At 50.3% G+C, this 14,763-nt stretch overlaps 1 protein-coding gene across 1 annotated transcript; it reads right to left on the bottom strand.

Moving 5' to 3' along the window:
- Window positions 1-497: 497 nt before the first annotated feature.
- Window positions 498-8,623, bottom strand: IGSF23 (immunoglobulin superfamily member 23). Its single transcript, XM_029207549.1, is given in 4 exon segments — window positions 498-605; window positions 2,027-2,171; window positions 4,128-4,397; window positions 8,297-8,623. Coding segments are annotated over 4 exon segments (600 nt in total). The 5' UTR covers window positions 8,472-8,623; the 3' UTR covers window positions 498-595.
- Between the last annotated feature and the right edge of the window lie 6,140 nt (window positions 8,624-14,763).

The following is a 14,763-nucleotide window of genomic DNA, read 5'->3' as shown; positions in this document are numbered from 1 at the left end:
CTAAATTTGTTCCATTACTATGTAGTATTTCACTGTGGAACCCATTGTATGAAAATACAATGAATTTGACTGGAAAACAATTTGGGAGCAGTGATAAAAGCTGAAGATATACATATTCTATAACTGTGAAGTTCCACTACTAATTATATACTGAACAGAAATATACACATGTGTTCCACAAAATTTATCTTTTTTTTTTTTTTGCGTTATGCGGGCCTCTCACTGTTGTGGCCTCTCCCATTGTGGAGCACAGGCTCCAGACGCGCAGGCTCAGCGGCCATGGCTCACGGGCCCAGCCGCTCCGTGGCATGTGGGAGCTTCCCGGACCGGGGCACAAACCCGCGTCCCCTGCATCGGCAGGCGGACTCTCAACCACTGCGCCACCAGGGAAGCCCCGCACAAAATTTATCTTTTGAAACTGGACATTGTAAAATAGCTATTAGTATTTTCGAGTACCACATAAAAATTCATGATTAAGATCTGCTTGTAATATCTCCTTTTGTCTAGATTCATTTATTTGTTTTTTAAATTTTTATTCAATTTATTTAAACTGAAAAAAAAACAACCCCAAAGTGGTTCACCCATTTCTTCTTTGTCAGCCACACCTACAGTGAAGAGAGAGAGAGAAATATTAATAATAACAAAAACAATAATAATAATACATGTGGCTGACATTCATTGAAGGCTCACCATGTGCCAGGCATTATTTACAGTTCTTTACTCCCACCATCTTACGTAATCCACACACCTATCCTTTGAGGCAGGTATTCTGTTACCGTTATCCTTGTTTTACTGATGGGCCACAGAGCAGTTAAATGAGTCACCCAAAGTCATCCCACAGGCTAGCATATGGCAGAGCTGGGATGAACCTAAGGGACCTGGCTTCAGGGTCCATGGCCTTCACTGTAAACCACGGGGATCTCTCTTGGCCCTGGATGCGTATCGAAGACGTGTGTGTAGGGTGCCTCCCAGCCCAGACCCCTCTTTTCTGAAGATTGCCCCTCTCCACTGGGAGAGTCAACACAGCCATGCTTGTCCTCATGACCTCATCTCCAAGGTCACAGCTGATTGGACAAGGCTGGTTCCTTCTGGATGATGTCAGCATTGGTCTGCCATAATAGGTATTGGCCAAGATGGCGGGGAGGACAGGAAGTGACCCCTCCTGCCGCTCATGGAGGGAGGGATTCCAGGTGGTCTGGGTGAGGATTTTTCACACCAGCCCGATTTCTCACCTTTCCCCTCTGAGAACATGACTTTGGAGTTAGACCTTTGGGTTTGATTCAGGGTCAGCTCTTTGTCAGCGGCATGTCCTTTGGGAAGGTTGATGGATTTCTCTGAGATTTAGTTCTACTCATGTGGGAAATGAGGACAAGAACAGCACCCATCCTGAGAGCCGTGACTTGAGGGCTCCTGGCACTTACTGAGGGCCCAGGAAATTAGAGCCACAGGGACGAAGACGATGTGGGTGTTTCAGCAGCAGCCTGGCCCTCCCTCACCCCTAGAAGGTTCCACACGGCACTCATGGACAGGAGACCTGGCCCCAGTCCCTCCCAGCTGGTCCACAGGGCCTTTCCACACCATTTCAACATTCAGGTTTCTCTTCCTTAGTATGTTAGCTGCGAAGGCTTGTATCGTTAATGACGGAAAAGAGGCAGTGTAGGTTAGGGGCTAGAACTGAGTGAGGCAGTATTCTGGGTTCGAATCCTTCTTCAACTGTGCGGTCTGGGGCACAGTTCTCTCTCAGCCTTAGTTTCCTCTTTGACAAAAACGAAGGGATGAAGAAGCTCTGCCTTTGCCCTCATTGTGGCAAAGACACACCTCCAGAACCCTCTCCTGTCTCTTTGCTCCCCTGGGGCCACTTTGGGAACTGACGAGTTGGATGGGCACATCAGGGGTCAATGTCATCCTCTCCAAATGAGCTTTAAGCTCCTTGGGATGAGGCAGTTGGTTTGGCTTCAGTCTTGCTGCAGAGTGAGCTCTGCACCTTGTGGGGGCTGACTGGATGGGAAGGAGGGAAGGCAGGTACCTTAGCTTCCAGATTATGGTGAAGACCGCGCTTCCAACCAGTACCACAGGTGTGGCCACAATGAGGGCAAAGGCAGAGCTTCCTGACAGGGAGAGGGTAGGGTTCGGCTTGATGGGCACAGGGTCTGTGGGATCCACGACGGCTTCTGTGAACCAAGAAGGAGAGAGACTGGAGGAGACACGCTCCCTCCACACCCCCCACTCCCACCATTCCACCTCCTCCCCATCCTCCAGGTCTCCACCCCAGCTTCATCCCCGCTCTCCTGTCCCAGCCCCTCCCTGACCCATCTTCCCACCACACAGAAGCCAGAGGGGTATTTTTAAAGTTCACACTTGACCCTATTCCTCCCCTGCTCAGAACCTTGCCGTGGCTCCCCAGGACTTCGCTTTGGCCTTCAAGGCCCTGCCACCTGGCCAGTCTCATCTCTCTCCACCCCTTACCTTTATAACCAAGCCCTGTTGGAGTCTACTCAATTTTCTAAGCTCACTCCCCTCTCTCTCCTACTTCCAGGCCTTTGTCTATGCCCCTGGAATGCCATTTTCTCTCCCTTGGCCTGGACAATTCCTATGTATCCTAGTATCAGCTCAGATGTCCCCTCTTCCAGGAAGCCCGCCCTGATCTCCTTGCTGGGTCAGGCACCTCCTTGGGTCTCACAGCCCTCTGAGCTCCCCCACCCCAGCCCTGCCCACTCTGGTCATTACTGTTTGTGGACAGGTCTGTCCCTTACTGGACTGGGAGTCCTGTGAGAGCAGGGCCAGGACTGTCTCTGTCACCAGATGCCCTCAGCACTGCCCAGCATGGGCCAGTCACAATAGGTGCTCAATATGCATTTCCTGAACAGTTGATGAGTGAGGAAACGGGGTCTTGGAAGTATTGTCATTCTCAATGAATGTGTCAGGGTCAACAGGTGCTCCAAGATTTACATTTTTTACCTTTTTTTTCTCCCAGGAAATCACCTCAAAACCAAATCCTGAAGCTCCCACTGAACCCTGGCTGGGGAGAGAGACAGGTCTCAGGAACGTAGCCAAGCCAGGCTTTCCATTATCCCTGCCCTTTCCATGCTCTGGACCTTTGCTCATGTGATCCCCGCTGCCTACATGCCTCCCTGCTTCTCCACTGGCAGCTTCTCTGTATCTTTCCAGCTCACTCCACGAACAGAAATACTAGAAATAATATGCACGATAACTGCTGCTATTCTTAAAGCATCTGCTAACTGGTGTTCTGCTAGCCTCACACATACACCATTTCCGTTCCTTATAGCAATTTTGCGGAGGTCTACACGATCACTCTGATTATACACAGGAGGAAACTGAGGCTCAGAGAAGGGACGTCACTTGTCCTAAGTCACCCAGCCAAGAAGGCACAGGGACAGGAATTGAACCCCATTCTGACGGGCTCCCAAACCCCTTTTCTAATCCCAGTTAACTGACCGTTCTTGTTACTGCCTCCTGAGCCTCCGTAACAGGCACAAAATTGATAATAATATGGATAATACTAATCATAACAATGATACTAGTTCATGTTTATTGAACACTCACTAGTGTTGCACAGTGCTAGGCACTCTTATTTTAAGCTGTTCACCGGCTTATCTCATCGAATGCTCACAGCCACACTTTGGGGTGGGCACTATTATTTTCCCAATTTTATAGATGAGGAAACTGAGGCACAGAGAAGTCAAGGCACTGGTCCAAAATCACACAGCCAGGAAGTGGTGGAGCCAAAATTCAAATTCCAAAGCCCAGGCTTGGAACCACTCATTATATTATCACCTTAATTTTTTCTCCGGCATGTGCTGAGACTCAGAGGCGAAGAGGCTTCCCAGATTCACACAGCCAGCAGATGGTTGGAGCCGGGACCCAGGCAGCTGGCTCCAGATCCTGCCCTGAGCTTTCATTAGAGTTTATGTCTTTGGCCTGCAGCCTCTCATCTGTAAAATGGGCTAGTAATCCCCACTCTGCCAGGAGGATGAAAGAATGAGATACCATCTTGGCTATAAAGGGTATCAGAGGGGGCTGAGCATAGAGTGTGGCTCAGTGGAATCAGGAAAGCTGGCCACTGACCAGCAAGGGTACAGGGTCCGGGGTGAGGGTGGGGTACTCACGTGGCAGCATGATAGTCACAGGCTGGGAGAAATACATTCCCTGGCTATCCTCGGCCAAGCATACATAGGTGCCCAGATCCTCCAAGGACAACCTCTGGATAATCAGCCTCTCCCCGATCCCACGAAGATGCCCATTGAAGGTCCATCATAGCACAGGTTCAGGTTCGATGGAAGCCACCCACTGCAGGATCACTGAGTAGTTGAGTTCACTCCGGAGGATACCTTGTGTATTCCCCGGGAATGTCAGCGGCAGCACCCCATCAGAGTTGGCTGTGCAAACAGGGAGCAAGATCACATGGGTGGAGACCACTCAGAGAGGCTGAGCACTTCTTCTGTTCACCACAGAGGCATTCATTCATTAATTCATCCACTCATTCATTCACCAGCAAATGTGTTTGGAGTGCCTGGTCTGTGCCCAGACACTGGATGTAGCAGAGCTGTTGATGCCCTCACCCTCAGCCCTTTCAACTGCCAACACTGTATCTGTTGCTTCAGGGCTTTTGCTAGCTGCCAGAGCCTGCTCTGACCATGGAGGCAACAGGCCAGAGTGCTAGAGGGTGGGCACACTGTGGGGCAGCCTTCCACAGTGACTGACGCGGGCTGGTATATAAATACCCCAGCTCCCCTACCCTCAGCTGGGCCAGGATAAAAGCCAAGGAGCTAGGAGGAGCTGTTGGATCCTGGATCATTTTGCAGGCAGAGCCCACAGGACTTGCCGATGGATTGGATGTGGGTGGGAGAGAGTGAGGGGTCAAGGGGACCTCCAAGGCTTGGGGCCTCAGCCACTGGCTGCCGGGAGGGCTCCTTACAGAGAACATATATAATCCTCACCATAGTTCTGTTTTCGTGTTTTTTTTTTTCTTTTTTTCTCAGGTGAAAGACTCTGAGGTCTGGGGGTGCTTAGGGCCAGGCCTCATGGTCAGAGAGAGAGGCATAGCTGGGATTTGAATCTGATGTCGTGATGAGTGTTGGGGACCACCACACGGAGATGATTTCCAATTTCCGTGCAACATGAAAAGTGAAAAAAACTTCAGTCCAACCAGAGAGCTCACAGAAGGCTTCCTGGAGGAGGTGGTGCCTGAGCTAAGACTTGCAGGAGGAGAAAGAGCCCACCAGGTGTGGAAACAAGAATCAATATGTAACAGCCACCTAGACTGGGCTCTTACTATGAGCCAAGCACCATTCTAAACACATGTTGACGATAGCTTGTTACCTTACTGGCTTGTTATATTGCGAATGAGACCCATGCTTGGGTGAAATCATTTAGTAGGGTGTAACCAGCATTTAAAACATGAAATATAATAGAAAATATCAGAATGCATTACTCATAGCAATAATTGTTACTTTATGACACTTGTCTTTCAGTGACTGGTGGTGTGTGGCTATACGGACGCACTGGGTCATGATATGAAATGCAATTCTTACTGTGGGTCATGATTTTAAAAGCTCAGAAGCCACTGGATTTACTCATTTAATCCTCACAGCAACCCTATGAGGTAGGTCTTATTGTTATCCCCCTTTTAATGGGAAAACGAAAGCTCGAAGAGGTCAAGTCCCCTGAAAAACTCATGGCGAACATTTGCTTACTCTGTGCCAGGCACTGTTCTAGGCGTTTGACGTGAACAACTCATTTGTTGTTCACAGCACTCCTACGAGGGAGGGTCTACAGTGACTCCATTTATAGAGGAGGACGCTGAAACACACAAATGGGAAGTCACTTTGCAAAGGCACGTGGCTAGTAAGTGAAGGAGCCAGGGATTTGAATGCAAGCGGTTCCGGTTTCAGAGCCTGCACAAGCACCAGGCAGAGAGCGGCACGGGCAAAGGTGTGGAGGTGGGCTTTTAGAAGAACTGGCCTTCAAATCACAGATATGTAGACTTATGGACCTCAGCAGCCCTTACATGTCCTGGTGGAGGTAAAAAAAAAATCCCGGTGCGGAAGCGCGGTTCCTAGCCGCCTCTCTCCACCTTTGCTTGTACCTGAGAGATGTTGCAGGGCTAGAGAGGCAGCGTGGAAGGAGATGAGCTCCTGGATCACAGAGAGTGGTGCGAATCCTAGCTTGGCCCTTTGCTTCTACGTGACCACAGGCTGTGGATGTCACCTCTCCAAGCCTCAGTCTCCCCACTTGTGCAAGGGGGGTGGTGCTTAGAGCTTCTTGTTTCTCATGCTGTTGTGAAATCCCCCAGTGTTTGGTCCATAGGGAGGGCTCAGTAAATTGGAGCCACTCATTCATGCTTCCTGTGTTTACGCTGGCTGGTCTCTCTGCACGAGCACTTTCCCCAACTCTTCACCTGGCACACTCCCGCTCAGGCTTCAGGTCCCAGCTCAGATATCCCCGCCTTTGGCATCTCCCTCCATCTTTTCTGCCCTTCCTCCTTTAGTCACAGAATCCTACATTTTATCTAGGTATATGGTTGCCCAGGATAAAGCCTACATTTTCAGCTTCTCTTATAGCTAAGTATGACCATGTGACTAGTTCCCAGCCAATGGGATGTGAGCAACCTCTGTGTTGGGCCATAAAAGGAAGGCATCCTCCCTCCCCTTCTCCTCTCCTGTTATGTTGGTTGGAATGCAAATGTGATGGGAGCTCTCTTGGGTCCCCCAGGCAGGATAGAACCTAGTGAGGACAGAACAATTAGAAGGAGCCTGGGTCCCGCCACCCTGAAGCCACCACATCATCCCTACACTGTTCATGCCAGACAACTACGTGAGAGAGATAAATTTCTATCTTATTTAAGACACTGTTGTTTTGGGTCTTTATTAGCACACCAGAATCTGAACCCTAACTATTATAGGACTGAATTGTGCCCCTACCCTCCCCGCCCCCACCACTCCAAATTCATATGAAGTGCTAACGCCCAGTACCTCAGAATGTGACTGTATTTGGTGATAGGGCCTTTAATGGGGCGGTGAGGGTGGGCCCTAATACAATCTGACTGATGTCCTTATAAGAAGAGAGACTAGGACACACAGGGAGACACCAGGGGTGCACACAAAGAAGGAAGGTCATGTGAGGACACAATGAGAAGGCAGCCATCTGCAAGCCAAGGAGAGAGGCCTCAGAAGAAACCACCCCTGCCCACACCTTGATCTTGGGCTTCCAGCCTCCAGAACTGTGAGAAATAAATTTCTGTTTTTTAAGCCTCCCAGCATGTGGTATTTTGGAGTGGCAGCCCTAGTAGATTAATACGTCTCTAAACTACCTTATAAGGACGATGGCTCTGGTTAACCTCAGGGCTTGTTTTTTCTGGTTCAGGTGTGAAAGTGCAAGTCCAGAGCTGAATAGCTCATAAAAGCAGAGGTGAGGGCTTCCCTGGTGGCGCAGTGGTTGAGAGTCCGCCTGCTGATGCAGGGGACATGGGTTCGTGCCCTGGTCCGGGAAGATCCCACGTGCCGCGGAGTGGCTGGGCCCGTGAGCCATGGCCACTGAGCCTGCGCGTCCGGAGCCTGTGCTCTGCAACAGGAGAGGCTACAACAGTGAGGGGCCTGCGTACCGCAAAAAACCCCCCAAAAAACAGAAAAAACAAACAAAAAACAGAGGTGAGTTCTGAAGGCTACCACCAGAGACCCTTGTCCTTCCCCAAGTGATAATGAACAAATATTTAATGAATATGTGTTGGAAAGTGTGATAGATGACAAAGAAATAGCCGGGAGACTTTGCAACTTTTCTCACCAAGAGGCGGAGCCTATTTCCCTCCCGTTGGAGCAAAGCCGGTCATGTGACTCGCTTTGGCCAATAAAAACATGGCAGAAGCGATGGCATGCGCGTTCTGAGCCGGGGCCTCGGGAGGCCTTGAAGCTTCTGCTCGTGTTTCTCATCCTTTGCTGAGTGAACAAGCCTAGGCTATCCTGCTGGAGGATGAGAAGCCTCGTGGCCCAATTACCCCCACTGCCCCAGCTGCCAGCCAGGCCACTGCCAGACATGGGAAGGAGGCCATCCTGGACCAGTGCCTATGCGATCCCTTCCCCCAGCTGGCTGCAGAAACATGAGTGAGCCCGACTAAAATTAGCTGAGACCAAAAGAACTGTTCAGCAGAATCCTGAGCTGAAAATACGGTTGCTATTTTAAGTTCTGGGGTGGTTTGTTAGGGAGGATGGGTGACAGAATGGGTCCCGATGGGCACTGCTGACTGAGAACCGGGTGCCTCCCGCCATGGGGCCCCGCTCACCATTGACCTGTATCTGCGCCATCACACTCTTGCGTCCCCTGCTGCTTTCCAGCACCACGGTGTAGCTGCCTGCAGCTTGAGTTGTCACATTTCTGACGACCAGGCTGCCTTGGGTATCCAGCGTCTCCCGGCCAGTGTGGCCGGGCCCTGGGAGGCCCTCAGGGGAGAAGATCATGGCTTCTGGCTGGGCCTCATGCCCTCAAAACCAAGAAGTGGAGAGAACCCCATCGAGGCTTCTGGGGACTGGCAGGTCCCTTCGGCTCCTTCGGTCAAGGGGTCCAGAGACCCAGAAGAGGGCAGCTCCGAGGAGGCAGAGCAGGTGAAGAATGCCAGCAGGCTGCCTTGGAGGGGGTGGGAGGGAGAAAGAGCAGGAAGCAATGGGATCAAAGGCAGGATGCTGTCCCAGCAAGTAACCCTTCCTGTGCTGGTGAGAATGAGTGCCATCGAGAGTTGATGATGACAACGACGATAATAATAATAATAATAAAGAACTAAAAAGGAACATTCCTTAAGAACCTCCTGCAAGCCAGACACTGTCTAAAATGTTGAACATATATTATCTTACTTATTCCTACATCGGCCCCACAAGGCACTTATTATGCTGGATGTCACGCAGATTCGCCCTCCACCTTGCTCTGCTCTGCTCCCCAAAAGGCTGACTTCCCTGAGCTGCATCTCTGGGGATCCCTCGCCTTTTGTTTCTGGTTGGCTTCTGCCAATGGGAGCATTGGTGGAAGACAGGAGGGCTGAAGGGAGTGACCTTGAGGTAGCTGGTCCCACAGCTCCCTCCCTACTGCATCAGCCCTGGTTCAATAGGTCCCCCTATTAGAGATCCTATTGGGCGACCCTCTCCATACACCACTCTTTTGGGGTTTGGGGGTCTGCTGTTCCTTTTACAGCTTCTAGCCCAGGGGAGGTAACAGCTTCCTGCTGTCGCTAGCCCCTGGGTGCTGCAAAATCCCATGTCAGTTTACCTATACCCTGCCTAGTCCCCCTATTAAACTCTCCTCATTACTCCTTTTGAGTGGACCATCTGTGTCTTGCCTCACCTCTGACTGATACAGCTATTATACCCCTATCAGAGATGAGGAAATGGAGGTTCAGAGAATTTAAGATGTTCTTTCAGAATTTCATAAGTGATAAACATTTGAGTTGTGATCCATGCCCAGGCAGCTGAAATTCTTAGCCACTAAACGATACTGTCCAGTGTATCCCCCATCCCTGTTTCTCTCATTTCCCCTAATTTTCCATATTGCATAGAGCATGGAGGCAAACCCTTGGAGTCTGGCTCCAGACCCTATGCACTTGCCCACCCCATTCTTCTGCCTCTCACTAGAATGGTGACTATTGCAGTGAGAACATCAACTCCAGTCATAAAAGGCTGAAAATTTTGACATAATAATAAAAAGAAACTTTTGCAAAGTTAAACACAAAACAACCCACAAAGTCAAAAGGACAATGACATACTACGAAAAATAATCTGCAACTGATATCACAGATGAAGAGCCCATTTCACTACTATATATAGAGCTCCTAGGCATCAATAAGAAAAGTATTGGGCTTCCCTGGTGGCGCAGTGGTTGAGAGTCCGCCTGCCGATGCAGGGGACGCGGGTTCGTGCCCCGGTCCGGGAAGATCCCACATGCCGCGAAGCGGCTGGGCCCGTGAGCCATGGCCGCTGAGCCTGCGCGTCCGGAGCCTGTGCTCCGCAATGGGAGAGGCCACAAGAGTGAGAGGCCCACGTACCGTAAAAAAAAAAAAAAAAAAAAAAAAATAGTGGTTATCTGTATGCGGGAGGTGGGAGGGAGGGAAGGTACATGGGGAACTGGGTGGGTTGGGGAGGACAGAGACTTCACTTAAGGCCTTTTTATATATCATTGAGACTTGAACCATGGGAATGTATAACCCATTCAAAAATTAAGTAAAATCTGAATAAATGAAATAAGAGAGTATAAACTAGGTTCTTAATTGTTTTGCACACACAAATGCACACACCCCAGATGGCAGGCTCCAGAACTGGATTGCCGGCATGCACGTCCCAGAACTTACTAGCTCTGGTGACTTTGGGAAAGTTAGTTAACCTCTCTGAGCCTCAGTTTCCTTATCTATAAAATGAGAATAATAATGTCTCTAATGATTTTCAGTGGGGATGATCCCCCCCACCCCAGTCCACCCCCCTGCCAGGGGACACTGACAATGTCTGGAAATCTTTTTGGTTGTCACGACTCGGGAGGGTGTGCTGTTGGCATCTGGTGGGTAGAGGCCACGGATACTGCTAAACATCCTGCAGTGAGCAGGACGGGCCCGCACAGCAAGGCATCATCGGGTCCAAAATGTCAGTAGTGCCGATGTTCAGAAGCCCCGATCTAGTGCTTGGAAAGCGCTTAGACTAGTGCACTAACAAAGTGACTGCCAGATCAATGCTGGACATTCCTTATAATTTTCATCATTATTATCATTCTTGCCTCCACACTTGCAAGTACCGGGTGTACCGTAAATATGCCTTTTAAGATAAAAAACACATGATAAGTTGTTACATTTTAAGGATCAGAAATACCCGCTTACAGAACAAATGTGAAACCTCAGCTCTCTTCTGGGTAAATGAAGGAGAAGCCGTGGCCAGAGAGGACATCTTCCAGGGCAGGCGGCATCATCAGGTACAAACGTGATGTGCCCAGGGAGGGTGTGTGTGTGTGTGTGTGTGTGTGTGTGGTCCCTCTCAACAACTCAGAAGTTGGCACTGTTTTCCAGGCAGGGAAACTGAGGCACAGCAAGCATGAGTCTCAGAGCCAAGGTCATAAGTGGAGAGTTAGGAGTCATCTCACCACAGGGTCTTCTGGCAGGCTCACTGCCCACCTGCCACCTCCATTGATTTTTCTCTCTGAGTCGGCAGCTGGTGTGACCTTTCTACTCCCCCTGCTCATAAACCTTCCATGGCTCCCCAGTGCCCTCAGGACATAGTGCAGACTCCTTCACCTGTCACTCCTGCTACATCTCTGCGCTCCGTTTTCCACTCTTCCCTCGTCCTCTGCATAAGTCCGACTGAACGCCGTGCAGTTGCTCTAGCCTCCAGGCCCCTGCCCGTGCTGTTCTCCCTACCTAGAATGCTGTTCCGCACCAACTCTTTATCAGGCTGTCATTCAAGTTGTGGCTCAGGCATCCCGCCTTCTGAAATCTTCCCTGACCCTCAGGTGCGCTTGGTAATAGATACTATTATACGGTGTTTGGGCAGGGACCTTAATTGACTTGATGGGGCAATGGAAGCTCTTGTCAAAGTGACAGGAATAAAGTGTTATACCCAAGAAGCTGCTCAAGGTTTTGCTTTTCTATCTTGATAGAAAAGTTTGTTGTCTTACGGTTTTATGAAACAAAGAGCACAGGGATGCAATTTGCATAGCTGACGTCATATCTTTCCGAGGTCCTATTTCGATTTTGACAGCTTTGAAAGGTCCTCCCCTGACCACCACCTTCCTAGCTTCAGACCTGAGCCCTTTCCTCTGGGTCTCCCCCCACCAACCCATTCCTGCCCCACCCATTCTGGGTCATCACTGTCTGGGGATGGGTCTGTCTTCTCTCTGGACTGTGAGCCCCAGGAGGGCAGGGCTGCTGTGTCCCCAGCTGTGTCCCCAGCACAGGCTGGGTCCTGAGTAGGCATTAGGGGTGTTTGTTGAATACATGATGGAAGGGGAAGATCCCAGGTCACGCAGTCCGTGTTCTGTTATCAAATTCTGACTCTGACGCCGCTGCAGGTGCCTGGTAATTCAGGGAGTGTCCTCAAGGCATCTTAAGAAGAAAACCCCGCATCTTAGCAATCCTTACTCCAGCTGATGTAAAATCATGGTTTCATTCATAGACTCCGAGGCCGCTGGACCTGGGTTCATAACCCTGACTCGGCTGCTCTTTATTCAGGGCCCTGAGCCTCAGTTTTCCCGCTCATCAAGGAGGGTGGTTGATAGTAACCAACTGAGTGCCTGAGATTCAATGAGATTATGAATTTTCAGGGCTCAGGACAGTCTAACTTAGGTATTAAATACATATAATACCTAAATATCATATATACCTTATATATAAGATTTATATACTATAATAATACTTATATATATAAAATACCTATAAAAATATATATATAAATATACTATAATAATACCATATATATACCTATAAATACTATATACTATATATACAATATATACCATAATAATACCTTATATATAATACCTATAAAAAATATATATATATATATATGGAATTTCAGAGCTGGAACCATAGAGATGGTTCCAGAACTCTTACTTGCCAGGAGCATGGCTATTTTATTTCATCTCTAATCTTCAATCAAATGAGAAGAAGTCTCTATTCAATTTTTTTCCCGTTTGAGCCCAGGACACTCCCTGAATCACTATGTATAAATATAAGTATAAATATAAATACACCACAATGTCACTCTTGACTCTCCCATTGTCTCAAAATCTCCCCAGAGGTTCCAGAGGCTGAGAACAAACTAACAGATGCTAAGAGCTCCCCATTCCCAACTAAGGTCTAGCTAACAGGGGTTACCGGTCACCAGTTCTGCCTGCACCAGCTGCTCTGCCCCCGCCAGGTCTTGGGAAGGGAGGCCGAGCGCTCGTGGAGAGGAGGGGATAGCACAGAATGAGGCTTCCCGGGGGAGAGCTGAGGATGAACTGGGGGTGCCCCCTGGGGCTGGGGGCTGAGGCTTTCCTCCACCTCCTGCCAAGTCAGGGAGGCCCCAAGGAAACCTCTTGGAGAGCTGGAGATGTGTGCTCCGGAGTCTGTGGGAACTTAGACCTCTAAGTCTCCAGGTGAGGGATGGAGGGGGAGTGGGCTGGGTGGAAATGGCCCACGCCTCCAGCGTTTGGTGGGATAACAAAGATGTTCACGAGTTTTCCTTGAGCCAGTGTGGATGCCTCTGAAGGGAGCCGGCTGGAGGCTGTCCTGGCAAAGAGCCCCATGGGAGACGACCTGCTGGGTGGATTCCCCGCCCAGAAAGATCTAACCATCATGCCTCAGCCACACAGAAGGCCATGTCCCCACCTTACAACTAGAGCAGCCAAGTTGAAACTCTCCTGCCCCTTCCTTGCTTTCCTCTCCCCTGCGCATGGCCTTTGGGGGCGGGGTGGGCACAGACCTCAGCTCTGGGTGGGGAGAAAGGACCTACAGAGAGAAATAGGAACGAGGCCCACCACTTGCCACCATGTCTCCACTGCAGTCTGACCCACGCCAGAGCTGGAGAGGAGGTGAAGCCTTAAACTGTGGGTGGGGTTTTGAAATTACACAGAACTGGACTTTTTAAGACCTGGAAAAAGAGGCAATTCATTTATTCTCTGAGAGGCAGATGTGTGTGGTCTCTGGAAAGTGTGGTCTTGGTGGCCAGACCATCTGGGTTCGAGTCCTCCTTCTGTTACTTTCAGTCTGTGTGGCCTGGGGAGGACCCATAACCTCTCTGTGTCTCAGTTTCACTCTATGAAATGGGGATCAGATAGCTCTTGCCTCATGGGGTTAAGAATTAAATGTTACTATAAGAAAGCCACTTAGAACAGGCTGACATGTAGAAGTACTCAGTCACAATGACCTCTTTATATTATGGTTATTTTATTATTGTTGTTCTTATTATTTTAAAATTATTATTAGATGTGGATAGCTAGGGTGAGGCACGGTGCTCTGGTGGAAAGGGACTGGGATGGGGTCCTGAATTCTGATTTTGCCTTTGTCAGTCACGTGCTCTTGAGCGAATGACCCCACCCCTATTTGAGCCTCACTTTCCTCCTTTGTAGAAGGGATCAATTGCACGGCCTCTCGGGGATTTCAAGAGCTCCTGTGTGTCGGGCGCCCGTGCTGCATGGGCTTTAAACTGACCAGAGTCAGAGCTCAGAGTGGGGGCGTCTCTGATTTGAATAAAGGCTCTCCCCGGGGATGTCCCCTCTTTGTCTCCAACCCGTGGGTGCAGCCCCTGTCTCTCACGCACCTGTTAGAAGCATCCTTCTCCAGGCGGGGCTGTGGCCGGAGCCGGCGGCGCCCAGAGGACACCTCATACCGTTTTCCGTCCTGCGGTGGCTCAGGGGAAGTCGCCCTGTCGGGAGTGGGGTCCCCTAGAGCGCACAGTCAAGTTCGCAGCCTTGGCTCCGCCCCCGCACTGGCCCCGCCCATTCCCGGCCCAACCCCCGCCTCCCCAGGCCTCGGGCTCCAGCTGTGGGCTGGGAGGTCACCGCCAGGTGTGCGCTCTTCTCTAGCACTGGGTTGGTGGCAGTGTGGGTGGGGAGCAGGCTGGGGCGGGGTCCCTGGAGAAGGGGCTCTCCTCTCTGCCTCCCCCTCCCAGCCCCTCCAGGCCGGGAGAATGGTGAAGGTGGAGAGTGGGGCAGAAGTGTCCTGCCCCTGTAACCCCACATCAGAGGCAACGACCGGCCAAAGGTCATCAGGTAGGCGGTGGCTGGGCCTCATGCTGGCCTCCTGGC

The sequence above is a fragment of the Monodon monoceros genome, unplaced genomic scaffold (genome assembly GCF_005190385.1).
Source record: "Monodon monoceros isolate NGI ecotype Baffin Bay Population unplaced genomic scaffold, NGI_Narwhal_1 Super_Scaffold_10, whole genome shotgun sequence".
In the NCBI taxonomy this organism is placed as follows: Eukaryota; Metazoa; Chordata; class Mammalia; order Artiodactyla; family Monodontidae; genus Monodon; species Monodon monoceros.
This window is presented reverse-complemented; position numbering and strand designations above follow the sequence as displayed.